This window comes from Petromyzon marinus, chromosome 2, assembly GCF_048934315.1.
Source record: "Petromyzon marinus isolate PM22_M1 ecotype Great Lakes invasive population chromosome 2, UKy_Petmar_22M1.pri1.0, whole genome shotgun sequence".
Classification (NCBI taxonomy): Eukaryota; Metazoa; Chordata; class Hyperoartia; order Petromyzontiformes; family Petromyzontidae; genus Petromyzon; species Petromyzon marinus.
The window spans coordinates 12,146,833-12,173,518 of NC_133668.1; the positions used below are offsets into that span (position 1 = coordinate 12,146,833).

At 46.5% G+C, this 26,686-nt stretch overlaps 1 protein-coding gene across 2 annotated transcripts in view; it reads left to right on the plus strand.

Moving 5' to 3' along the window:
- Window positions 1-26,686, plus strand: part of LOC116947221 (dynein axonemal heavy chain 5-like) — a 95,587-nt gene that overhangs the window by 41,464 nt on the left and 27,437 nt on the right. For both annotated transcript variants that reach the window (XM_032962729.2, XM_032962738.2), the window contains exons 25-50: window positions 24-116; window positions 665-868; window positions 1,743-1,823; window positions 2,489-2,893; window positions 3,328-3,446; window positions 5,074-5,210; window positions 6,000-6,162; window positions 11,943-12,054; window positions 13,031-13,159; window positions 13,691-13,890; window positions 14,657-14,810; window positions 15,246-15,512; window positions 16,063-16,191; window positions 17,350-17,565; window positions 18,145-18,291; window positions 18,733-18,905; window positions 19,605-19,783; window positions 20,434-20,621; window positions 21,374-21,568; window positions 21,898-22,032; window positions 23,249-23,438; window positions 24,014-24,231; window positions 24,498-24,809; window positions 25,118-25,207; window positions 25,384-25,620; window positions 26,033-26,200. In XM_032962729.2, coding sequence (XP_032818620.1) covers window positions 24-116; window positions 665-868; window positions 1,743-1,823; window positions 2,489-2,893; window positions 3,328-3,446; window positions 5,074-5,210; window positions 6,000-6,162; window positions 11,943-12,054; window positions 13,031-13,159; window positions 13,691-13,890; window positions 14,657-14,810; window positions 15,246-15,512; window positions 16,063-16,191; window positions 17,350-17,565; window positions 18,145-18,291; window positions 18,733-18,905; window positions 19,605-19,783; window positions 20,434-20,621; window positions 21,374-21,568; window positions 21,898-22,032; window positions 23,249-23,438; window positions 24,014-24,231; window positions 24,498-24,809; window positions 25,118-25,207; window positions 25,384-25,620; window positions 26,033-26,200 — 4,641 coding nt within the window. The remainder of the gene's footprint in view (window positions 1-23; window positions 117-664; window positions 869-1,742; window positions 1,824-2,488; window positions 2,894-3,327; window positions 3,447-5,073; window positions 5,211-5,999; window positions 6,163-11,942; window positions 12,055-13,030; window positions 13,160-13,690; window positions 13,891-14,656; window positions 14,811-15,245; window positions 15,513-16,062; window positions 16,192-17,349; window positions 17,566-18,144; window positions 18,292-18,732; window positions 18,906-19,604; window positions 19,784-20,433; window positions 20,622-21,373; window positions 21,569-21,897; window positions 22,033-23,248; window positions 23,439-24,013; window positions 24,232-24,497; window positions 24,810-25,117; window positions 25,208-25,383; window positions 25,621-26,032; window positions 26,201-26,686) is intronic.

Here is a 26,686-nt window from a genome sequence, read left to right on the forward strand (position 1 = left end):
ATATATTTCCATTTTCCCATTAGTCGTCGCTGAACAAAGCTGTGAACGTGATGCTGGGTATGGCAAAGGACATCTCGGTGTGGAAGTACGCTCACCTGCAGCAGAAGCAGCAGCAGGTAAGACTCATCGATCAAGGCAGCAGTCAGCAGAACTCATCTCTTGGCACCTGTAATTTTAATTCAGTGATTTACTCTGCTCAAAGTAACTTGAAGGTGGGCGTGCATTTTTTTAGTGGGAAAATATTAGATAACGGTTGCTTCTGCTAAGGGTAGGTAAGGATCCTACGGTTTGCTACCACATGAGAACCCGCCACTTCAAAATGACCCATCAACAATACCTGACACTTCAATAATCTTAGCCACATTAAGTAGGTATTAGAGGGAAATATTTGATCTGGCAACACCGTGTTTCTAAGTTTAGCAAACTCTCCTGTTGTCTTGCAAGTATCTCTGAGCACACTGTTAATGCATACATTCCTAGAGTGATCAAAGTTTAGTGTCAACGAATGTGTGACCGACTAAAGCTATTTTAATGTCTTACTAGGCCCACAGGAAGGACAAGATTCCCAACCTCTGATGTAGGCCATGGCAGTCATATTTTGATCAAACACAACCAGAGAGAATAATGGAATATTGAGAGATTCCATAAACACTGCTGTCCCCAGTTGGAGATGCAGGTGGCGCGGGAACTTGGCGACGAGAATATCGTCATCAAGCAGATAAACCCACGGACGCTGGACAAGCAGATCACTGAGCACAAGGACGTGGGCAAAGTCATGTTCCACCTGAGCTCCGTCCTGTCGTTTCTTCGTGTGGAGTCCACCGAGGTCCTCAAGAACTTCTCATGCTTCTCTAGCCTCTGGAGCCAGGTGAGCCTCCCTCCACCCAAGTGAGACATATGAATGATGGAGGAGACTGAAGTGATTAATGAGGTGAATTCTCTCTGGGTGAGGAAGGTGGCGTAGAGGATTTTTGGCTTGCTCCTATGACCCTGGATGGAACAGTGGTGCAGTGGATAACGCACCGATATATAAATCCGGCAACCAGAATTTGATTGCCAGCTATGGCTAACGTGAGCTGATCAGCCTTCCGGACCGATGTTTTTTCCAGCAGCATTTGTTTAAGCAGATAAAATCTTGATGTTAGATGTCTGCCTGAAAATGTTAAACGAATTTTCTGACATATTCTTTGGTTCTTTCGGTAAAGTCATGTAGATAGAAAAATAATAAAAAAAATAAAGTGAATGAAAAGAAAAAATATATAATAATGTAGACGGTAGCCTGGTTCTGTAACCTTGGTGAGCGTACTGGCAGTCTATAATGTAGACTGTAGCCAGTACACTCACCAAGGTTAAGAACCAGGCTACAGTCTACATTATAGACTGCCAGTACACTCACTCAGCTTAATAACCATTGCTACAGTCTACATTATAGACTGCCAATACACTCACCAAACTTAATAACCAGGCTATATTCTACATTATAGATTGCCAGTACACTCACTCTGATTTAGAACCAGGCTACAGTCTGCATTAAAGTGTAAAAAAAAATGTATTCAATTTATTTATTATTATTTTTCTATATACGTGACTTTACCGAAAGAACCAAAGAATATGAATTCCTTCAGTCACAAAAGTTTTAAGTCAAAATTTTATTTTCTGACATCCAGTATTTCAGTTGTGAAACAAACATCCAGTGCTAAATATTGGTTTCACTAACCAGAGAACGAATGTTTGTGCTCCAGGAACCAGAGGAGATGGTGAAGGAGTTTATGACAACAGATCCCACCATGTCGGAGTTTAACGCGCAGATGGTGTACTATGCTGTGAGTGAATGTGATCACCCTCAGTAAATTACTAAACTCCCACCTTCACGTTTAGCGTCAACAACATGTAGGTGAACGTTTTAATGTCTGCCGCATTGAGCCACTTTAGAAGCTTCCACACATTGTCACGAAAAGTTAAGCACAATATCAGGCACTCAACAGGGGCAGTTGGTTCAGAGTTCAGAGCACTGCTTTCACTGCTGAGATCCTGGGTTCAAATCTGGCTTTCAGCTGCCTGTATATACCCAGCATAATGAGTTGATGATCTCAGCTTTGTCACCAAAGATTGCTGCACTAAACATTCCTTACCTTAAAAGTGTTTCTGCACTTTACTTGAATCAATTCCATCTATCAAAACAAAACATCTATCAGTTTAACTCATGCAAACAACATTACTCTGAAAAAGCAGAGTGGGTTTGAAAGTGCTGCCCCTCTACTTATGTGGACTAGGTCACTTGATTGGATTTCAGAGGCAATCCTGTGGTATCCACTTTCTTGAGCCATTCTCTATCACGAAGAGTTGCATCAATGTGCAAGAGATCCATCTGGATACTTCGTCTCATGTTAGGCCGCAAATAGCACAATTGGGATGAAACTGGGGAAAAGTGACAAAATAATATAAAAGGTCAGGCACTCACCCAACCTGGTTACCCTTCTCCCTACAGCAACTGGAGCAGCAGGTGCAGGATTTGCCGGCGCACTTTGCCGTGGGGCCCGTGCTTGCCATGACCGAGCCACTCAAGTTGGCGCTCGTGCAGGAGTGCCGCACGTGGAAGCGTGCGTTTGGCGCCGCCCTCAACCGCAAGGCGTCGGCCTCCACCGACGAGGTGCTCGCCTTCTCCGAGGCCATGGCCAAACATTTGGCGCGACCCATTTGTGACCTGGAGGATGTGCGGGCAGCGATGGCGGCTCTGGCCGAGCTGCGCGCTGCCGAGATTCAGATGGAATCGGCCATCGGGCCTGTGGAGGAGGCCTTCGCCATGCTCGCCAAATACGACCTCACGTTCCGCGACAGCAGTGCTGACCGCGTGGATGGCCTTGCGTACTGCTGGAAGAACCTCATGACCCAGGTATCGTCCTGTCGTTGCTTTAAAGGAGAGACTAGGAACCTATTCCTTCTTTAATATATATACTTTCTTTGCAGTGAGACAGTGCTCATTTCATGTTTACATCCATGAGACGGTGGTGGAAATGAATTATTCCTCTGGCAGAAGTTAATTTATGCATAGGACAAACAGTGTCGACTGTTCCACAAAGTAGTACTAATTTTATCGACCCTGGAAGAAAGATGGGCTTAGTCAACTCCCAAACATATGAGTAGTAGGGGGGGCCAATGTCAGGTGAATGGCCACTCACTATGTAGGCAGAACTAGTAGTTGAGTGGGCATGGTTATGTAAAATGTTGTGGGGCTGATAGATGGAGGGTCTTCTAGTTCACCATGTGTCCCCAGTTGAGCTTCCCAGATATTTGGTAGCTACAGATGATGCCCCTTGATCCCTGCAGAGTGTGCAGGTGCAGAACACGCTGGTGATCTTGCAACCTACGATGAAGGCCGACTTGCTGACCGGTGTCGCGGAGTTCCACAAAGACCTCTCTTCCTTCCAGCTCGACTACGACACCCAGTGAGTGGAGCCGTCCTCCTGTCTGTCCTCATGTATGCTCGCTCATTTGACTTTGCAACCAGCTTCCTGTGAAGCTATTTCTTTCACTTATTAATAAATAAGTGTATTGTTATTTACAATTCCATACAGATGTTCCTGCGTGTTTGGCTTCTCAGCAGTTATACAGCAAATGCTATGATATCTGTTTTATTTTTGTTGTCTTTTTCCCCAATATATTCCAACTGTGCTACCAGCATCATGTCACAAGATACAGGATCCATTTGGAAATGTCTGACAGCAGAACCCCCATGTGTCAGAGAATGGCCATGGAAGAGATCTCTCACAAGGCTTTTTCCAAAAAATAGTTCTGTTGGCCTTTTTATCATTTGCATAATAAAGATTACACTGTCTTGCTGCATAACACAAGTAATATCGTTAATTTTCAAAGCTAGAATTTCACCAAATAATGTACAAAACCAAATTATAATTTAGTTTAGTGAGTCATTATTAACCAGCTTACATGTCTCTGTGCCTCTGTATGTGTAGCGGGAGCGGTAGTGTCGCGGTTGGTGCATTGCGCTGCAAATCCGGCAACCCGAATTTAATTCCTGTTTATGGCCACCAACAGTGATGATTATCTGAACCAGTTCTGGGCCTCCTTAGGTTGACTCAGCCTCAAATGAGTAGCTGGTCTGGTGTATAGACATAACTGGGAAAACAAAGGCGGCCGGGCAAAGTGCTGGCTATTCACCCCCTCGTGTACTGTGCCGGCCTTCATAGGTGCTCGCTAACAGCACTTGTCCCAACATTCTGTTAAAGGCTATATGGGGGATCTTTGTCTTTGTATGTGTGCATGTTCCTCATAAACACATACATGAGCACTCACATATATTTATTTCATGATTCTAAAATTGTATTTTGTTATTTGTTTTGGCTTAGATTTAAAAAAATGTGGTTACACTTGGATCCATATTTTGTTTAATTCTGTAAAATGTTATTGTTCCTGGAGCATTGTTTAATTGCTGTGTTTTAGTTATTTACACTCTGGGATCTGTTCACTTTATGGTGTATTTCTCAGTGGGGCTACATTTTCAGCACAGTGCAGAAAAATACATTGTTTTACTGTACTATGTTCCAACTTCTATGTTCCCTGCCTTCACTAACCCACACTGATGAGCCTGGTGAAGTTCTGTCAAATAACCCCAACAACCTGCACGGTGTGGGGAGGCCTTTTTCCAACAGAGAATTTGAAAAAAAGGGCTGCACATGTTTATATACTTATTTTTGACCCAGGTCTCAATTAATAGACTCCTCGTTTAAATGGGTTCTTACCTGGTTTTAAAATAGTCTATTTAAGTTCTGGCCCGGTTGCTCAGTGGTAGGGTGAGCGGCTCACAATTGGAAGATTGCGATTTCAAATCCTGATTGGGGGTTGATTCAGACGATCATACCTTCGAGGTCGATAACACGGGAAGTCAACAGGAGTTGACCTCTGGATAGACTTGCCTCTGTAGAATGTAGAATTTCCAACACTGTCTCAGGGCTGTAAACAGGAGATGAGTACCACATCAATTGTTTGAGCAGCAAATCACTTTGAATGTTGACAGTTATCTTAGTTTAATAATTACACATTTTGCCTCTGTATCAGGGGGCCTGGAGAGGCAGGGATCGCTCCACAGGAGGCAAGCGACCGACTGCAGATGTGCCAGATGCAGTTTGACGACCTGTGGCGGAAGTTTACCACCTATTCGGGTGGAGAGGAACTCTTTGGGCTGCCGGTCACAGGTGCGTTGCGTGATCATCCTGTGTCAGATGTACCGTGCAGATTCATCAATGTTTGGCATTTGTATTTCTCAATATGCTTCCACCAGATGTGGAATTATGTCATTGTATGACTTCCAGAATTCTCAAAAAATATCTCATTAAAAATGTTCCTGCCACATTTCTCACACATACTTGTAAATGAAACCAGATCACCCCAATACTCTGATCACTCCACTGGCTCCTATTTCTATCACAGCTCAATTTCAAGATGATACTTTCTGTCTTCAAGATCCTCCTCGCACTCTCTGCTCCAGCAATCAAAACCTTCTGTCAAAGCTCCTCAGTGAACTTTCTCTCAGTGGGAGATCGCTCATTCTCTTCTGCTGCCCCATTATCTGGGACTCCTTTCCTCCTGCCATGTGTGATGTTGACTTCTTGCCCCTGTTAAAGTCCAGGCGAAAAAAAAACATGTTTTCCTCTGCATGTGACTACCTCTTTCTACAATAAAATAGCCCACTGTTTCCATACAATATCTTGAAATGTGGAATTATTTCGATATTTTATTTATTCTCATCATATTGTAATTGTATATTATTGCTCATTACATGACTTCTCCAGCAATGTTTGACCTAGTCACTTGATTCGAAAATACCAAGTAAAAAATATAAAGGATAACCATAATGTCAAGAAAATATATCTCTGTCAGTTTAAGGAAGGGAGAGCGGTCATGAATAATGATACACCACTTTGCGACTTCCACCACCCTCCATCCCGTGCCCTTAACCATAACCACTGCTCCTGTACTTGCAGATTACCCCGAGCTGCAGCGGATCCGCCGAGAGCTGGCGCTGCTACAGAAGCTGTACGGGCTCTACAACACGGTCATTGAGAGCGTCGACGGATACTACGAGATCCTCTGGAGCGACCTCGACATCGAGAAGATCAATAACGAGCTGTTGGACTTCCAGAACAAGTAGGGACTGGCGGGTGGAGCGACCCCAGGGGGGAGGGGGTAGTGGGGCTCACTGATGATGGCAAAAGCGAAGGGGGAAACTACACCCATGTCATTCGTTATTTAAAGGCCCCAGTTTTCTGTTTGCTATGAGACTTGTTTGGTGAAGAATCTTTGAAGGATGCCCTGAGACTCATTGGTACACGTAGTCCCCGGGTTACGGAAGACCCGACTTATGGAAATCCGACGTTACAGAAATGCTCCCATAAATCATATGAAAAAAAATCTATATGCGGAAATGTTTATGTTAGTTATGTCAGCGCAAATAGTGCGGCGCGGTGAGGCTGCGGATGAATACCGTGGAGCGAGTGCTAAGGCGGGCAGCCGCCTTATGCCGCATTACGCCGCCTTCACCAGCCCCAGCTTCACCAAGATTAAGATGAATAGAATTGTTTGTAGCGTTACGTTATTTTTTTCGTTTTATAGCATGTGTTTATTTTCTGTACAGTATGTACTGTGTGTATGTGTGTATCTGTGTGTGTCTGTGTGTGTCTGTGTGTGTATGTATGTTTGCACGTGTGTGTGTATGTTTATCTGTGTGTATGTGTATTTGTATGTGTTGGGGAGCGATAGTGTAGCGGTTAGCGCGCTGCGCTATGAACCTGGCGACCCGGGTTCGATTCCCGCTCACGGCCAACACCAGTGACGATTATCTGAACCGGTCCTGGGCCTCCCCTAGGTCGACTCAGCCTCAAATGAGTACCTGGTGCGGTGTGTAAACATTGCCACTAGGGAGACAAAGGCGGTCGGGCGTGGTGCTGGCCACCCACCCCCTCGTGTACCGTTCCGGCCTTCATAGGTGCTCGCTAACAGCACTTGCCCCTACAGTCTGTTAAGGCTATATGGGGGATCTTTGTTTTTGTATATGTGTGTGTATGTATGTGTGCCGTTATGGCCTTCATAGGTGCCTGCTAACAGCACTTGCCCCAAAAGTCTGTTAAAGGATATATGGGGGATCTTTGTCTTTGCATGTGTGCACATGTGTGTATGTGTTTGTGTGTGTAGCAGGGAGAAAAAACAACTCCCTACCTCCTCGTGGTGCCGGACGGCAACGTTGTAGTGGGCAGTGCCGTGGGGGTTAGGGCAAATTTCGATTGGCCTTCCCATTCATGGCGTTTGTAATGACTACAGCAGTCAAATGGGGGCTCTGGACGGGTGTGAGGGGCTGGTAACCCCTCCACCTTCAATTAACTACCACTAAACTACGATGTAAAAAATTATTAAGCTTGTGCCGGAGGCCCCGGGGGGACAGGCGTCTATGCTGTCTCCTGGCCAAACCCCATTTTCCAGGAGACTGAATCCTTACCCTCGGGCTCCTCCAGAATCAACAAAAAGCCACTACGGATGGCCACGCGGAATGTCCGAACGCTCACTGCGGAAGAGAGGCTGCCACTCCTCTGTCGGGAGCTGGACCGGTACCGCCTGGATCTCTGTGGTATTCAGGAGGTCTGGTGGACCGGCTCTGGCTCCTACCCCTCATGGTGGTAGGAGCCAGAGCCGGTCCACTCGGGGAAGAAGACAGCCAAACAACAGGGAGTGGCTTTTGAAGGGGGCGTGGGAGCGTGGCGGTGAGGTCTGGGAAGCTGTAAGCCCGAGGCTACTTTGGGCTCGCCTTCCCATCAACCAGAGGCGAGGAGTGGTGGTCGTGATTATTTATGCCCCCACCGAAGACGAACATCCGTGGAGGGATGTAGGCAAGGCCGATGAGTCAGATGCCTTCTATAACCTGCTATCACAGGTGCTGACTAAAGTGGCCCCTCGGGATAGAGTCATCTTGTTGGGTGACTTCAATGCCCGAGTTGGTCATGATGCTAGCACCTGGTCTGGAGTTATTGGAAGACATGCGCCAGATCAGCTCAATAACAATGGTAGGAGGCTGCTAGATTTTTGTGCAGCCCATGGGCTTGTAATTACCAACACGCTGTTCTGGCATCGACGCATCCACACAACATCATGGATGCATGCCGGGTCCAAGCAAGAACATCTGCTGGACTACATAGTGACAGAACAGCGAATGCGGGCCCATGTCCTTGACACCAGGACCTACCGTGGAGCTGATCTGCCCACTGACCATCGACTTGTCATTTGTAAGATGCGCCTGCCATTCTTCCACTCCGGTGGTGGGTGTACACCCAGGACCCCATTCAAACCCATAGTGGCATGGTCTCAGCTAGCTGATTAAAGTTGCAAGCGAGAATTTCATCATCACTTGCGGCTGGGGTTGGCATCGTCCCCAACTCCTCCTGATATTGAGGGAAAATGGGCGAGGTTTAGAACTGTGGCTCATGCAGCTGCAATGGCTACTGTGGGTACTTCGGTCCAGACCTCCTCAGAGACCCTGGCTGACAGAGGAGGTGTTCAGGCTAGCTGAGAAACAGTGACAGGCCCACTCTCATCGTCTACAGCATCCCACGTCAGAGAATGAGGAGGCTTACCGCAGCCTTCGTTCAGAGGTTCGGAGAGCCGTGAGGCGCTGCAAGGATGGTTGGTGGTCGCCTCAATGGCCCACGATCACAAATCGCCCTTTAATTTCATCAAAAAAGTAACCTTCAGCGCCACACCTATTACCATCATTAGGGGAAAGAACGTTGATCCAATCCCCAGAAACAGATTTGCAGATTTGCTGAGCATTTCTGTGAGGTCCTGGGGGAGGGAAAATCCCTCAGCCTGGAAATCATCGTGGGACAAAGTGGAGATGACCCTGCTGAGGCTGCAGTGCCTCAAATATTGGATGGAGAAGTCACCCCCTGTGAGTGGCTGGCTGAGGTGCCATCTGTTGAGGAATTACTGAAGGCGATCCACAGCCTGAGATCAAGAAAGGCACCAGGCAGAGATGATCTCCCAAGCAAAATGCTGAAGGAGAGTGGCGTTTGTGCACAGACAGCCCTACATGACATCATAACAACAGTCTGGACCACTGGACAGGTTCCGCAGGATTGGAAGGATGCCCTGGTGGTCTCCCTCTTTAAGAAGGGGGACCGCACAGACTGTAATAACTACAGGGGCATTTCACTCCTCAGTGTACCGGGAAAGGACCTGGCAAGGATTATTCAACATCGCCTTGCCAGGCACGCTGATGAGAGGCTTGCGGAGCCCCAATATGGTTTCAGGAAAGGGCGGTCCTGCACAGATGCCATATTTTCTGTCTGTCTGATACAACAGAGTTGTAGAGAATTCCCACAAGACCTACATCTCTGCTTTATTGACCTGGTCAAGGCCTATGATACCATCAGTAGGCCTGGGCTCTAGGTTGTTGTTTGTGCTTTCGGAGTCCCTGACCCACTGCTCACAATCATTAACGACCTTCATGATGGTGAGCGCACCCGGGTAAAACTACATGGCCGGGAGTCAGAGCCATTCCCTGTTCACTTTGGGGTGCGACAGGGATGTCCTCTGGATCCCACATTATTTAACATATTTCCACCACGTAGTTCGTGAAGCCTTTAATAGCTGTACCGGAGAAATTTCCATCTGGTACAGATACTATGGGAGGCTGCCTGGGTGCGGTCAAGGGATGGCTCCCTATTACTCAGCATGTTATGTATGCCGATGTTCTGGTAATTGCTGCTCACTCAGAGGAGGAGTTGAAGGCGCGGATGCTGAACCTGGAGCTTGCCACTAAGAGGTGGGGACTTACCATCAGCCCCACCAAAACTCAGCACCTGCCTGGGTATTTTGTACCATCAGGCACTCCACCCCCACAACTCGCAATTGGTGATAGGGCAGTTGTGGAGAGTTTCCCATATCTGGGCAGTGTGCTCATGACCGGCTCCGATTTGACAGCAGATGTCTCACTCCAAATCAGTCGAGCGGCATTATATTTTCATTGGTTGCGTAACGCTGCGTGGAAGCTACCTGGTCTGTCGCTCCGCACGAAGTTTCAGGTCTTCTCGGCCACAGTCATTGCCTCCCTTCTCTACGCTCGCGAAACGTGGACCCCCCTAATGGAACATCTTCGCCGGTTAGAAACATTTAGGCTGGCCTGCCTTCCATCCATCCTGGGTTTAATTAGACTGGATTGTGTGAGGAGCTCACATATCCTTGAAAGATCTGGACAAAGTCCAAGCGGTAAGCTCCTCCGGCAGGCAAGGCTGCGTTGGCTGGGTCATGTAGCCCGCATGCCCAGTCATTGCACGCCTAAACAGCTTTTCTTCGGCCGGATCGAGGGGGCTAAACGGGCGTGGCACGGGCTAGAGAAGAGATGGAGTGATGTGGTACAAGAGGATGTGGAGCTGAGTGGACCTGCCGATGACTGGTACCAGCAGTATCAAGATCGGCCTCTGTGGGGGAGGCTCTTGAAGGATGCTACTGGGCAGTTGGAGGCAGTCGCCCTCCAACAACAATGGAGGGGGGAGGAGCGACACTCACAACAACGAGCAGAGCTCCCTGTGGCTAAAGCACAGCAAGTTGGCACAGTAGGGGGCACAGGTGGTGCATCAGCCAGTCATCTCAGTCAGTCGACCCGTGACACCTGGGTCTGCCCCGTGACCTCCTGCCAGCGGGCGTTCGACACTTCACGTGGCCTCAACGTGCACATAGCCTGGCATAAGCGCCGTGGTGACGTCAACGCCACTTAGTGGCGAATGGCGGTTGTTGTTGTAGTGGGGAGCGGTAGTGTAGCGGTTAGTGCACTGCGCTACGAACCTGGCTACACGAGTTCCATTCCCGCTGATGGCCAACACCAGTGACGATTATCTGAACTGGTCCTGGGCCTCCCCTAGGTTGACTCAGACTCAAATTAGTACCTGGTGCGGTGTGTAAACATCGCCACTGGGGAGACGAAGGTGGCCGGGGGTGGTGCTGGCCACCCACCTTTTCGTGAGCCCTGCCGGCCTTTATAGGTGCTCGCTAACAGCACTTGCTCCAATAGTCTGTTAGGTTATATGGGAGCTCTTTGTCTTTGTAGAAGAGCCTACTCCACCTTTGTTATTGTGTGCCTGTATGTGAAGTCTAGACCTTGCCGAATGCACCGTAAACATTCGGAAGTGATTGCTTTCTGTTAAAAATTAATATTAAAATCAACAATTAGATATAGTATATGTTCCATTAGTTTAATAATGGGTAGTGTTATTTCATTTCATGGAATCATAGGAAGTGCAGAGCGTATATACAGCAATACGATACAGGTAGCGATATTAAAGGGATGACAGCGTGATACGGTACTGAGAGAAAATTGTTCAGTTTCCAACATACGGAAAATTAGAGGAGTGCACTGCCCTGGCTGCCCCGGCTGTGTCTACGGCTCATTGTTCTGTTGGTGCTCTCGCTCTTTCTGTTGGTGCTGAGCACCTGTTGCTTCCTCCCGGGCTGTGCCGCAGTTGTGCCATCTCTCCTCTCTCCCATGATTTCTTGTCCTGAACCCCTCTCCACCTTCCATGCTTTTACCCTTTGTATTTTTTTTTATATATAAAGCATCTTGAGATGCGATTACATTTAGTTGCTATATAAATAGTTTTTTTTGCGTACAGTAAAACCTTGGATCGCGAGTAACTTGCTCTGCGAGTGTTTTGCAAGACAAGCAAAATTTTTAAATAAATATTAAATTGATAAACGAGCGAGGTCTTGCAATACGAGTAGTACGTATACGCTTTGTCTGCCGAGCGTCACGTGATCACAACTGATATACGAGTGCTTTGGATTACAAACACGTTTCCAGAACGAATCATGCTCGCAATCCAAGGTTTTACTGTATTTGAAAAAATCTAATTATTTTTGCCGTTGACTTTTGTTGCTCTGGCCAGGTGCCGCAAGCTGCCGAAGGCCCTGAAGGAGTGGCAGGCATTTGAGGACCTCAAAAAGAAGATCGACAACTTCAATGAGACGTGTCCGCTGCTGGAGATGATGGCCAATAAGGTCCATGTCTGTAACTTAGCATCACCAAAGGGAAACTTTGGTTGTGAGAAATAACTACCACTTTCCTTGACAATTCCCGCTATTTTGTTCTGCCGATGCAGAAGGAGAAATTAAAGGTTAAGGGTGCATATTTTTATCCAAAATCAATTTTCTTCACTTGCTACTCCCTCTCACTTTGTCAAGTTCTCTATCCAAGGGCATGTCCATAGCTCAATCTCCTTCCATCCCATCCTGTCCCACTTGAGCTTCTTGAACCATAGCTATGGAATAACGGTTGACGTGGTTTTCCGTTGCCTTCTGCACTGGTATTCCTTCTAAATGACACCATCAACGGATGCAGTTTAATAGTATAACTAAGACAAGCACTACACGACATCCTATCTCAGTTTTCTGTCTAAAGAATCCGTATCTTATTAGGGGCAGTGACATGGCCGAGCTGTTTGTTGCAGAGGTTCACGGTTCGAATCCGGCAGGCTGCACTAGTTAATACAGCGGTTGTATTCAAAAATATGCACCGTCTGCTTCAGAGTGAACATTAAAGATCCCGTGATGTCATTCGAAGAAGGCTAGGCCGCTGTGTGTCAGTGTCATGGTCCAAATTAGAAAAGTTACTTCCATATTTCTTAATTGGGAAATGCATAGCATTTATCACCCCCTATAGCAAACAAGTAGCAGGACGCTCCTGAAAAACGAGTTGAGACTCGATCATTATTACACCGGGGTAATGCAGTGTAATATGAATAATAACAGTTTTAATAATTGTCTACAATACAGTTCAATATATAACCATTGGCCCCCATGCCACTGTCACCTACTGTATGTATGTTGAATGTTTTTTGCACCATACGTAGCCAACCGTGCTATTCAGAGGTGTGGGGGAAGGACAACAAACTTTGGTCCCAGGTTCCGGCTTGCGATCACTTTTTCTGGAAGAAGACACTAACCATCGCCTCTCTGCGCCTCCATACTGCCCCAGGCGATGATGTCGCGACACTGGGAGCGCATCACGAACGTAACTGGACACACATTTGACATCGAGTCGGACCACTTTGCTCTCAAGAACATCATGGAGGCTCCTCTTCTTACGTTCAAGGATGACATCGAGGTACTGCCCGCTCTTCCTATCTTCCACACAATTCAACACGCCCAGCTAGTTATTCGAAGTCATTAATGATGATCACAGTATTTATCAGCTCTTTGTTAATGAACTATTGAATAAAGACCTCCCCATGCCATGGTGGATATTAGACCGTAGTTCACCATTCTGGTCAGTGTGAGTTGGGTGGGCATCTATGATTGGTACAGATATCACTTGCCACTGATGTTAGCAATTATGTCACTTCTCCCTTGTGTTGAAGAATGGTCAAACAACCCCTATGATCAACACAGCCTGGGGAGGTTTTAATCCATCCGTGTACATATTCTCTACATATTCCTTTGCGCGTGGTTGAGCAAGCATTTTTAAAACGTAATTTATTTAACTAAAGGGCTATAGAAAAAAAGTTATTGCTTCAAAGTTTCAGCCATGTGTTAACTCATTAAGCGGATCTGTGTAGAGAGAGGTCAAGCGGGCTGCAGAATTTGGGGAGCTGGATTTCTCAATGCACGGTGTGTCATCATCATCATCGCTGTGCAGGACATCTGCATCAGCGCTACAAAGGAACGTGACATTGACGCCAAGCTGAAGGCCGTGGTGAGCGAGTGGAGCAGTCAGTGCTTCACGTTTGCACCGTTCAAGTCACGCGGCGAGCTGCTGCTTAAGGGCAGTGACACGGCCGAGAAGGTGGCCCTCATGGAAGACAGCCTCATGGTGCTCGCCTCGCTCATGAGCAACAGGTGATTGGGAGAGAAGCGTAGAAGCTTGCGGGGGTGGGGGGGAAGGTGATAGAGGACGACGACATTTGGAGCTGCCGATTCAAGCCATTGAATTCCTGTTTTTGATTCATCTTGGCACGGTTTGGGATGAAGGCTGGTGATGGAATAGCACACAAGGGGGTGAACATGTCTGAGTGGATGTTAATATTACATTAAAGCTAAAGCAGCCAACAAAAGTACCAATTAGATATAATTTTTTTCTAAAAAAGACAAACTAGATGGTAAATTTTTGCCAAAAAGATAGTTTGCATTTAATCACAACCTTGAATCACTTGGAGAGAAGGGGGCGGTGAATATTTGATGGCTGATAAACGAGCCTTGTTATTTTTGTGGTAATGAAATGAATACCGCAAAATATACTTAATTCGATTTAATCTGATAAATATTGAGATGTAAATATTCTGATTAACAACACACAGAAATGTGTGTAAAAAACTCGTTCTCGAGAATTATGTAAAAACTAAAAGGTTCTAAAGAACTACATTGAGGTCCTTCAGCAGTTCTCCAGGAATTGTTGATGATTTTTGCACATTGCACGAGTCTGAATGCATGTTCATATACATGTTTGAAACTTGTGTTTTTTTCTGGCCTGCAATGAGTTGTCTGTTATGATAAATATTCTCATTATTTACAGATTTGAGACATTAAATACATGATTATGTTGACTGTGCTCAAAGCATTTATTTACCACATCTGTGTAACTGATGCCTTATATTTGCTGCTGCAGGTACAACGTGCCCTTCAAGCCAACCATCCAGCAGTGGGTGCAAAAGTTATCCAATACTACGGAGATCATCGAAAACTGGATGATGGTGCAGAACCTCTGGATTTACCTGGAGGCCGTGTTCGTTGGTGGAGACATTGCCAAGCAGTTGCCCCAGGTATGTCCTACTTCCTGCCCTAGACACACGATCCACACTTTTCAAATCCCAATGTAATCCACATACACGTACAGCCTTTCTGTCAATCCACTGTTGGATGAGGGTCTACCCATGCCTGTGGTTTTTAGGGGTTATATGACCATGATTCACCACCATGTTGCCCAGTGCAGGTTAGTTTAGAGGAGTTGTTTCCCAGGAACCAGATATCTCTGGATACTGTTATATTTCAATGCTTATAGGACGAATTGAGTTGTAAATCCTTTTTCCTTGGTATCCACAGCCAATAATTAAACTAAGGTCACCGGGTTCAAGAGCATGCACGTTAACCACAGCACCACCATTCCCACTAATCGATCACAAACGTTAGCATAGATAACCACTTCGTTTTCACTGCTGCTGTCGGTTTGTGATTTGGGTATGTGGGCACACCTTTAGGAAGCCAAGCGATTCCAGAACATCGATAAGTCGTGGCAGAAGATCATGCAGCGCGCGCACGAAATCCCGGGCATTGTTGTGTGCTGCGTGGGCGACGAGACGCTGGCGCAGCTGCTACCACACCTGCTAGAGCAGCTCGAGATGTGTCAGAAGAGCCTCACGGGCTACCTGGAGAAGAAGCGCCTGGTCTTCCCCAGGTTTTTCTTTGTGTCCGACCCGGCCCTGCTGGAGATCCTGGGTCAGGCGTCAGACCCGCACACAATACAGGTGTGTGTGTGCGTGCCACAGATAGGGTTAAGGATAGGTGTCCTGCAAATCGTGTCACACACATGGGAAATGAGTGGTGGTGGTGGGGGGGAATGGAGAAGGGAAGGAGAGAGAAGAGGAAAAGCGGAAGACGTTTTGTTATCCTCTGCCTCCCTCATCATTTCCCCATACAAAAAAATCCTTCCACTTCCTGATATTTCATTCCATCCTCAATCTAATCGTCTAGAATATAACCCTCTCTGGTTACAACACATCTCTTGATACAATTGCGTTTAGATGCTTTGAACATGCATATTTTACGGGAAAGCCACATAGAGCCCTTTGGTTGCAAGGACAGTGCAGTTAAATTTTGATTTAAAGCTTTCGTGACTGCAGGGATTCATATTCTTGGTTCTTCTTATATTTTTATTATTTTATTGTTTCCCTTCTACGTGACTTTACCAAAAGAACCAAGAATATGACAGTGCAGTTGTTGATGTTGTTTGCGAGTACCTGCTGATGCGATGAGGCTGCCGTGTCGCTGAGTATGCGCGTGTACGCATGCGTGTAGGCTCACTTGCTCGGTCTGTTCGATAACGTGAACCAAGTGGGCTTCCACGAGAAGAACTACGAGCAGATCCTGAGCATCGAGTCCCAGGAGGGTGAATCCGTCACCCTGGTGGAGCCCGTCATGGCCCAAGTAAGTAAAATTTTATTTATTTATTATTCACTACTCCGCATGAAATAATGCAGTGAAAATGTTATGCTTCTGCTCACGGTACAGGCATAGTTTATGGTTTTGTTTACTCTACTTCATGTATGTTGTATATAATTGGTTCACGTAAGCCATGCACCTGCTGGAGCTGCTGCATAAACCGCAATGGCAAAATAAAATAATAGATTCTGAATTTAATTACAACATCTAATTGTAACAATTCATCAAGTTGTGAGGGGATGTGAACAATTACTCACCCAGTACTATCACGCATCCCACGGCTAAGGTCTCACTGTACCAACGAACCGGCAAAGCTTTACAGTGTTCATATTCTTGGTTCTTTCGGTAAAGTCACGTAGAAGGGAAATAATAAAAGAATACAAATAAAGCAATAAAATTCTGACAACGTTTCGATTGCAATCGATTGCAATCGAAACGTCGTGAGAATTATATTATTATTTCCCTTCCACGTGACTTTACCGAAAGAACCAAGAATATGAATCCGTGCAGTCACGAAAGCTTTAAATCGAAACTTCACAGTGTTGTGAATTGAACACAAAACAAGAATGAAAAATCATGCACATATTGCGCCATACTTTGCAACATGTTTTAGTGCTTGGAAGTATTTAATTAGCGATAATAACATTACCTTTCAAGCTGCACATGGAGCTGCATCTTGTGTAAGTACTTCACCGGGAGGGAGGCGAGGTGCTCACGCATGGTGTTTGACGTCATCTCCTCAGCCAGCAAGGCAAATACTTTTACTGTTGGTTTTTATCTCCAAATTTTGGGAAACCTTTAATCGAATTTGGCCATTTTTTTAATGGAAATTCCTTAATATCAACACAGCTTTATACTAAAATATAATTTACATTGTATCGTTTTCACAAGGGTTATCGTGACCCCTCGCTACAGATAGAAAGATGTATAGACAAAAAGTGCTAATGCATTAACTCGTTCAAACTTAGAAAAGCTTTAAAATCCCTACATAGCTGAGTGCACAAAAACCACTGGAACATAAGTGCTGTGATCATGATACCCCTACTGAACATCTGTGAAAAAGAGCTTTATACCTCCTCGGATTCCTCCAGTATGAATAAATATTCTGATTCTTTTGATGTGCGACCGTGGCGCGGGTGGCAGGGGAATGTGGAGACGTGGCTCGGCTCGTTGCTCACCGGCGTGCGCAGCACAGTGCACGCCGTCATCCGCCAGGCGGCCGCCATCATTGAGGACGGTGCCTTCAAGCTGCACGAGTTCCAGACCTCCTTCCCGGCACAAGTTGGCCTCCTGGCCATCCAGATGATCTGGACGCGGGACTCTGAGGTGGCCCTCAATAATGCTAAAAATGACCGCAAGGTGGGGACCAGTAGATGCAACGTTTGCTTGGAGAATGAAGCCACGTTTCTGGCCTTCACTGCCCTTACCTCCTCTTCTTCTTATGGCTGCTGTTCCCACATTTCTAGTTGCTCAGAGGTAACCCTGATCGCTCTCCTCCACTTATGTGTGTCGAAGGCCTCCTTTGTTGTCATCACAGATATTCTGATGTATCTGTTTATTTCACATTTCCATCTTGTCTTCCATTTTATCTCCTTCCCCGAATCTCTGTTTTAAAAACTCTGTGATGTTGCCCTCCACAACTCCACACCATATGGCCAAACCATCTCAATGTTCCTTCCCATGCTTTGGAAACAATACGTCACCCCACCAACCCCATCCCACTTCTATCATAAAAGCAGGTTTTCTCTTTTTGTAAAGTGTCACAAGATGCAATTTCATTGATATACTGTATACATTATATTTGCTATTGTAATCATTACCTATAATTGAACCATGAATACTTTTGTTTTAAAACCAACACAACTTAGAGAAAACGTCATTCAGGCTGCAAAGCAAAAATTAACTGATCTGATGAGTGTGTGTTCCACAATGATGTAGATCATGCCAGCCACCAACCAGAAGTTCCTGGACCTGCTCAATGAGCTGATCGACATGACAACACGCGACCTCACCAAACGCGAGCGCGTCAAGTACGAGACGCTCATCACCATCCACGTGCACCAGAAGGACATCTTTGATGACCTGGTGAGGGGAGGGGGGGGCAGAAGTGGGGGTGTGGGGTTTCAGGTGGTCGTGACGAACATGGGAGGAGTGCATGGAAGTTGTTGGTGGGTCAGGGGTGGCCCATGCCAAATACAAAAACACGTAAAAAATGAAACATCCATAGACCGCTACAGCTGTTTAAAGAAGAAAAAATGAAACTAAAGACGTGTTAGTGGATGGCACACTAACATACGCTTTTAAAGCTTCACCACTGATGTCAGATAAAGCAGATGTCCCAAAGTAATTAGGTTGAGAGCTCTCAGTCACCCCCGGTTCCATGAATTGTCCAATGACTCCATGTTTTCTGTCGTCAATGAGATGTGGGATGAGGCCTTATGCTGAGGCCACCTCTAATTAAAGCAATGGACCCCAGCTGTCCAAGTGAATGGACTGATCGACTGACTTACTTTGCGTGCTACGCAGGTGCGCATGAACATCAAGTCGACGGCCGACTTTGAGTGGCTGAAGCAGTCACGCTTCTACTTTGTGGAGGAGACGGATAAGTGCCTTATCCAGATCACGGACGTTGACTTTCACTACTGCAACGAGTACCTGGGCTGCACCGACCGCCTGGTTATCACCCCACTCACCGACCGGTCAGCACCCACATCCATCCTGGCACCATACCTCCCTCCTCTATTGGGTTAGCTGTACGAGCACATGTAGATGTATTGGGTTAGCTGTACGATTACATGTAGATGTATTGGGTTAGCTGTACGAGCACATGTACACGTATTGGGTTAGCTGTACGAGCACATGTACACGTATTGGGTTAGCTGTACGAGCACATGTACATGTATTGGGTTAGCTGTACGAGCACATGTACATGTATTGCATTTTTTGTCAAAAAGGGCCTCCCTACGTCGTATGGCTTGGGGTAATTTGATGATACGTTACCATGTGCGAAAGGAGGGTGCCAGCATCACATGCTTAGAATAGACATTCGTTATTTATTCATTTGACTCTGCGAATTTGTTAATTTTATTTTTGTGTGTGCTTCACAGAAAATTTGTGTTATTAGCAGTGGAATATCATCATACCTAATTACTTTTCTTACATTAAGCCAAAATGTCTGTTAGCTGCAGAAAAAACATGCAACACTGCTATTAGAAATTGAAACATGTAAAATGTGACGTCTGAAATACATTTTCAGACATAACTTCAAGTCTTCTACCCTTTTGAACCCAAACGTGCTCCCTCCCTTGTTCACGTCTCATGAAATGTAGGATCCTCGGCAGGTGAGGAGCTCAGCAGTTAAAGCAAAAAGTGTGCGATGCCGTGTGTTCTGCTTTCAGGTGCTACATCACGCTGTCCCAGGCACTGGGCATGAGCATGGGTGGGGCCCCAGCTGGGCCAGCAGGTACCGGCAAGACGGAGACCACCAAGGACATGGGCAAGTGTTTGGGAAAGTACGTTGTGGTCTTCAACTGCTCTGACCAAATGGATTACCGTGGGCTCGGCCGCATCTACAAAGGTTTGTGTCACGACTCCCTCTGTGCTGCCCCTGTGACCGTTTCTATTTTTCGGCTGCCACCACTTGTTTGTTTTCTTGTTCATCATCCACATCATCAGCTGTCTGTCCACTACTGGATGAAGTCCTCCCCATGCTGTTGTTATCCATTAGAGTTCACTGCTGCTCCCATCCATCTTGTTATGTCAGCTGGATTAAAATCAAGGCCTCAACTCTCACTTAATAAATTACTGGGTGAGCCAGTTATTGTCCTTGTAGAGTCTGTATAATTGCTGCAATTATAGCTCACTATTTAAACAATTAAGTACAGCTTGTCCTATTGACTGCCGCAATCTCCACACTATGCCCATAAAAGTATTTTGCTTTGCAAGATTACTATAAAGTTCATATCATCTTCATGTAATTTATGAAACGGGACTGCATCTCAAAACACTACACAATTCTCAGAAATAACAATATCATCAAGGCAATTGATTCTGTCTTTTGCAATTGATTATTCCTTGTTCGCTTACTAATCCCCCACCATGTGTTCCCTCTTCTTCATTTCCTCCCTCCACCCTTGCCTCCATTTTGCCTACTCTATACCTCTCCCCCCACTTCCTCTCTCTGTGTCCCTTTTCTCCTTCTCCTCCTCGCACTGTCTGCCTCTGCAGGACTGGCCCAGTCGGGCGCGTGGGGCTGCTTCGATGAGTTTAATCGCATCGAGCTGCCCGTGCTGTCGGTGGCCGCTCAGCAGATCTACATTGTGCTGCAGTGCAAGAAGAACAAGCGCACGCAGTTCGTGTTCACGGACGGCGACATCGTCGAGATGGACCGCGAGTTCGGCATCTTCCTCACCATGGTGAGCCAGAGGCGTATATAGAATTTTCTCAAGGGTGGTGGGGGTAGGGGGCAGCCCTAAAATGTAACGCTTTTTAAATCGGCCTCTACACTATAATAATTATTAATAATAATAAATGATCTATGTGTCTGTTAAATATTAATACAATACCAATTTTCGGGATCTCAAGGGGGGGAGGAGGGGAGCGATCACCCCCATCGCACCACCCCGATGCATCTGCCACTTTGGTGAACAGTGACTCACCAAGGCCTCAGTGATTTGGTTCCATGATGAGCAATGGCTCCACAGGGCTCCCGTTCTGCGAAGTGCACACGCATTCGTGAGGCACAAGTCAAATGTTTCCCAAGGTTCAGCTGTCGTGACCCAACATGGTCCACCTTTCCACATAAACCGATCTTCTCCGTTCAAATACAGATTGTCATTGCACACTGCACTTGCCTGATGATTGGTAAACATGGTCCATGTGACTCGGAGCAGACACTGATTGAAATTAAGATATAAGATATATATCTTCGTGCTTGCTGGTCAATGAAAAAAGTCAACACTGGTCAGTAGCGACAACTGAAGTGTGGAAAACGCTAGTGTAAGTGATATATGTAAACCAATGTACGTGCATATTTTGTAATGAAGCTCTGCATCCCAAAATCAGAGATCATTCAACCTGCTCCAGAGAAGCAAAGATGCATCAAAGTGTGTTCAACATCCCGTCTCGTCGCTAATTGCCCATCACAATTGTTGCTGTTTGCGGGCAGAATCCCGGCTACGCGGGGCGGCAGGAGCTCCCGGAAAATCTCAAGATCCAGTTCCGGACGGTGGCCATGATGGTGCCGGACCGCGCCATCATCATGCGTGTGAAGCTGGCGAGCGCTGGCTTTCGGGACAACCAGATCCTCAGCCGCAAGTTTTACACGCTATACAAGCTGTGCGAGGAGCAGCTCTCCAAGCAGGTACGAGCGAGCAGGCTCGCCTGTCCTCCATGCCTGTCATTTGAGCCACAGAAGCAGACTGTCGTATTTGTCAGACCAAAGCATGTTTGCATATTGTGTCTCCAAGGTTTGGGCAACCCTTTAGCCAATACAGCCGGTTTTCAATCTGGTAAAGCCCTAATAGCAAAACAATGTGATCATAAAGTTTCATACATATCAGTTTCTTTTTTGCGAGAGTTATAGTGACCCCTCATTGTGCACATGTGCACACTTTTAACCTTCGTTGGGATTAATTATGAATAATTTGCCGTGACATTTCTGCTGCTGCTGTTGCTTGCGGCGTCGGCCAGGTTCACTACGACTTTGGGCTGAGGAATATCTTGTCGGTACTGCGCACGCTTGGCGCTGTGAAGCGCTCCAACCCCGAGGAGCCCGAGAAGACAGTGGTCATGCGCGTGCTGCGCGACATGAACCTCTCGAAGCTGGTGAGCAGCCCACCCTGCCTTCGGTACACCCATTAAAAACCAGCAACCGCACTGCGGTGGTTGATCCGACAGTAATATAGCCATTGTGCACGTGTGTTTGTGACAGTGTCTTGCTGGTGCATCAAAGTGTCTGTAAAGAGGCAGCATAGAAAGTGTCTGTATATACCTATAAACTATAAAACTTTTTAAACTATAAACTTTTTTATTTTACCAGGTAAGGCCTACTGAGCTATGTAGCTCTTTTTCAGAAGCAACCTAGCCACAAATGAAAGCTCAACGAAGTGGCTTATCATGTGGAAATTTGTACCAGCCAAACACTAAATGCATGTTTAAAAAATATAGAGGGGAAAAACCAGAGGAGCCGGAGAAAAATCTTCGCGACCACGGGGAAAAATGCAAACTCCAAATCTACAGACATCATGCTTGGGTTTGAATCACAACCTCCTATTTGACTGGCATTTGAATGTTATTACTTTACTTATGTGGGTTATCTCTGGGCTGTATTTTTTATGTGGCAAATAAAAAAAGCATCAACCAAATGCCCTTAACAGGAGCAATGTGAAAAAAGAGTTTTTTAAGAACCAGTGAGGCTTTGCTGAAGAACCAGGATCATTATTCACATGATCATTATTGGTGTCAACACGTAGGAGTAGACAAATTATAATTCCTGCTGATAAAACATTATGTTGTATGTGTAAGATGTGCGTGTTTGAGCTGCCGCTTTCGCTCTGGCCCCTCCCCCCCTCCAACCGTATTTCCTATTTAAGCTTCTGTTCATCCTTCCGCCCCCCCCCCCTCTCTCTCTGCCTCCCTGTCCATCTTTCCTCCCTCCTTACCTCTTGGTGAACTTGTATATGTATTTCTACTGACCGTGTACCTCGTATTTTTCATTTTATCTATGCTGGTATGTGCAATCCAAAGGTTGAACACGAAATTTAACACTCTTCTGAAATTCGTGGTCCGCCAGGAAGTGTCTAACTGTGTTGTTGGCCTGACTGGATGTGCTTCACATAATGTTTTTTCAGGTTTGTTCAATTCTCGTCTCTCATCTTTTTGTTGTATTTACCTCCGTGATTTGTTCTTGATACCTGATGAAGATCGCTTGCGTTGTGATCGAAACGTCGTGATTGTTATTTGTTTTAATATAATTTTACTGTATTTCTACATACGTGACTTTACCGAAAAAACCAATGAGTAAAATGTTGTGTACTGTTAGGTGGACGAGGACGAGCCCCTCTTCATGAGCCTCATAAACGACCTGTTTCCGGGCATCACGCTGGACAAGGCGGGGTATCCGGAGCTGGAGGAGGCCATCCTGGCGCAGACCAAGGCAGCAGGGCTGGTGCATCACCCGCCCTGGGTGCTCAAGATCATCCAGCTCTACGAGACGCAGCGCGTGCGGCACGGTGTGTGTCGCCGATAGCACCGCCATCACTCTCTCGCTGCGATTCCCATTCAAGAATCGGTTCTTTTTCGTTTAGTTGTTCATCTCGATTGTATTTTTTTTTCTCTCTCTCTAATGTGTAAGTGTTTTTTTCACTTCATTAGCCTCAAAGTAATACCATATAATTGGCATAAATGGTAAATCGTATATTTTTTTATGATGGACTATTGGTTGCTGTTACATTTAAATTGATGCACCGTTGCTGTGTGTACTGCAGCAGGCTCACTTTGTGGTTGTGTGCTTGGGGACACACACCACAGGGTAGCTCCGACTAATATCTAGGGGTTAATGTTTCGCCCAAACCTCTCGAGTCATTGAATTGTTGCGATTTAGTTGATATTCTTTCTATTCAAGACTTTATTATTTGTATTACACTGCGGTGAAGCTCACGGGCCCTATTGACTTCTTTGGTCACGTGAACCTATTAAATACCATACATACGTACGTAAGCGTAAGAATCGCTTTTAAATCTATGCATTGTTACGCACCTACTCTGCTACGCTGACGACATGCCTGTGCGCGTGGTACGGTGGGCAGGCATGATGGCACTGGGGCCGAGCGGCGCCGGCAAGACGTGCTGCATCCACATGCTCATGAAGGCAATGACGGACTGCGGGGAGCCACACCGCGAGATGCGCATGAACCCCAAGGCCATCACGGCACCGCAGATGTTCGGCACTCTCGATGTCGCCACCAACGACTGGACGGACGGCATCTTCTCCACGCTCTGGAGGAAGACGCTCAAGGCCAAGAAGGTGAATGCTTGAATTTTGAAATGTTCAGGTCTGATACTCGATTCGGGATATGGGAAAATCATGAATCGAGCAGTGGGCGGGGTTGGCAGATGAGTAGGCAGGGCCTATGAGCAACAGACAGAACCAACGTCACAAAGAGCCGTGTGGTCCAGGCTGATGGAGAGAGCGGCTGCCATCTCATCGTGTAACCCGGTTGATCCTCCGAGAAATCTGTAAGCTTTACCCCTAACATCTCTACATCCATGCTCACCGTTATGGTGTTGCAGGGCGAACACATCTGGATCTTGCTGGATGGGCCCGTGGACGCGATTTGGATCGAGAATCTCAATTCCGTGCTGGATGACAACAAGACACTGACGCTGGCCAACGGGGACCGCATCCCCATGGCACCCAACTGCAAGGTGGTGTTCGAGCCGCACAACATCGACAATGCGTCGCCTGCCACCGTCTCGCGCAACGGAATGGTGTTCATGAGCTCGTCCGTGCTCGATTGGAGGCCCATAGTGCAGGCCTGGCTGCAGGGCCTACCAACAGAGCAGGCCCAGGTGCTGTGGAGCACCATGGACAGCGTCTTCCAGGTGCGTTTAATTGCATGACGCCAGGGCCTATTGTCAGGATACGTTAACACTGATGATTGGAATTTGTCTTGTATTCATGTGAGTTAATGGCACAGTATTAGAGGATACAGAGCAAACGTTGCAGAGGTCATAATGTTATAGCTCTCCGATGTGTTTTCTGATTGTACCACGTTGGAAATCCAGAAGAACCACACGGCATACAATCCAAAACACATTGGAGAGCTGTACAGAATTACTGCAAAAATCTATGCTGGAATTACAAAGTTGGATGCAGAGCCATATATTTAATTTTGATTTCTTTGTTTTAGGATCTCATTAACTTTGTGTTCACTGCTGTCAACCCGAAAATGGATATCTTGGAATGCATGTACATCAAGCAAGCCATCGAGCTCCTGAAGGTAAGAAATACTGCCTTCACTTTTGACATAAGGAGTCATACTAGTCACCGTGCGTGCTACCCGGGAAATATTGAGTAAGAAATTCAGCGCGACCGACACTAACACAGCAGCACACGCTCGCTGTCTCTTCCGAACCCGGCTGCATGGCGCATGCGCACGCGCTCGGATGTGCGCAGGGCCTCCTCCCCGAGGCGGACGAGCGGCGCCTGGAGCACTCGCACCTGCAGCGGCTGCTGGTGTTCGCCCTCATGTGGTCGGTGGGGGCGCTGCTCGAGCTGGAGGACCGCGCGCGCATGGAGGCCTTCCTGCGTGCACACCCGTCACACCTTGACCTGCCAGGCTCTGCGAATGACGACTCGATATTCGAGTACGTGGTCGGCGACAGCGGAGGCTGGGAGCACTGGAACACGCGCGTGAGTAACAGTGCCATCGCCGGCTTGCCAACCCCACCGGTCTAATGTACAGGCTCAATAATATTAGTCTGGAAGGATTTGTATGTGGAGACAGAACGGAGGTCTGTTCATATACGATATTACCGATTTAAGCTGTAGGCTACCGATGTTAGCAAAATCCATTGTTGTACTATGGATCTATGCTTCCCACCTTCACCAACCCGTGCTGACCAGTGTATTCAATTTCGGTTAAACATCCCCACAAACCACATAGTACAGAGAGGCCCTCATCCAACATTGGATTGACAAAGCATTGTACGTGTACATATAAGTCACCACATTGATTTCGTGCTTTTTATGACATACCAAGAGTTTTCACTAAAGATAGCATATGTGCGTGTGCATGCGTGCAAATGGCGTTTGGTGCGAGCAGGTGCCGGAGTTTGCGTACCCCCGGGACACAGTGCCGGAGTACTCAGCCATCCTGGTTCCCAACGTGGACAACGTCCGCACGGACTTCCTCATGCAGTGCATCATGAAGCAGGAGAAGGCTGTGCTGCTCATTGGAGAACAGGGCACCGCCAAGACCGTAATGATCAAGGTGCCCGTGCAGCTCGTAAAGAGGCAAAACCCATCCAACGAACCACGCCGACCATAAACCTACCATTAGAATCCCATCAGTACACTCCTTCCTCAAGTTACTTAATCTTCTATTCATTTACATCCAGTAGACAGGATTACAGACTTGTGCCACCAAACCCAGCTGCAAATGATGTCACATGGTCTTCAGTGTCCCATTTATTTACCAGACATGGCATGCCTTAGTAATACCCTATAGCATAATTGAGTGGATTTAGATAAGTTGACATTTTCAAATTAAGACAATTGGTTATTTAAAAATAATACATTTCTGACTCAGCATTGCAGCTGCCAATCACTTCAACATCCTGCAATGTGCAAAAATATATTATTTATTAGTGCGTAGCATTTTCAGCCATGTCACTGACAGATTCATTATTTCGAGCTCATTGAGATAATACAACTTGATACTGAGATGTAATATCAAGCAAACTATTAAGTTCTTTAT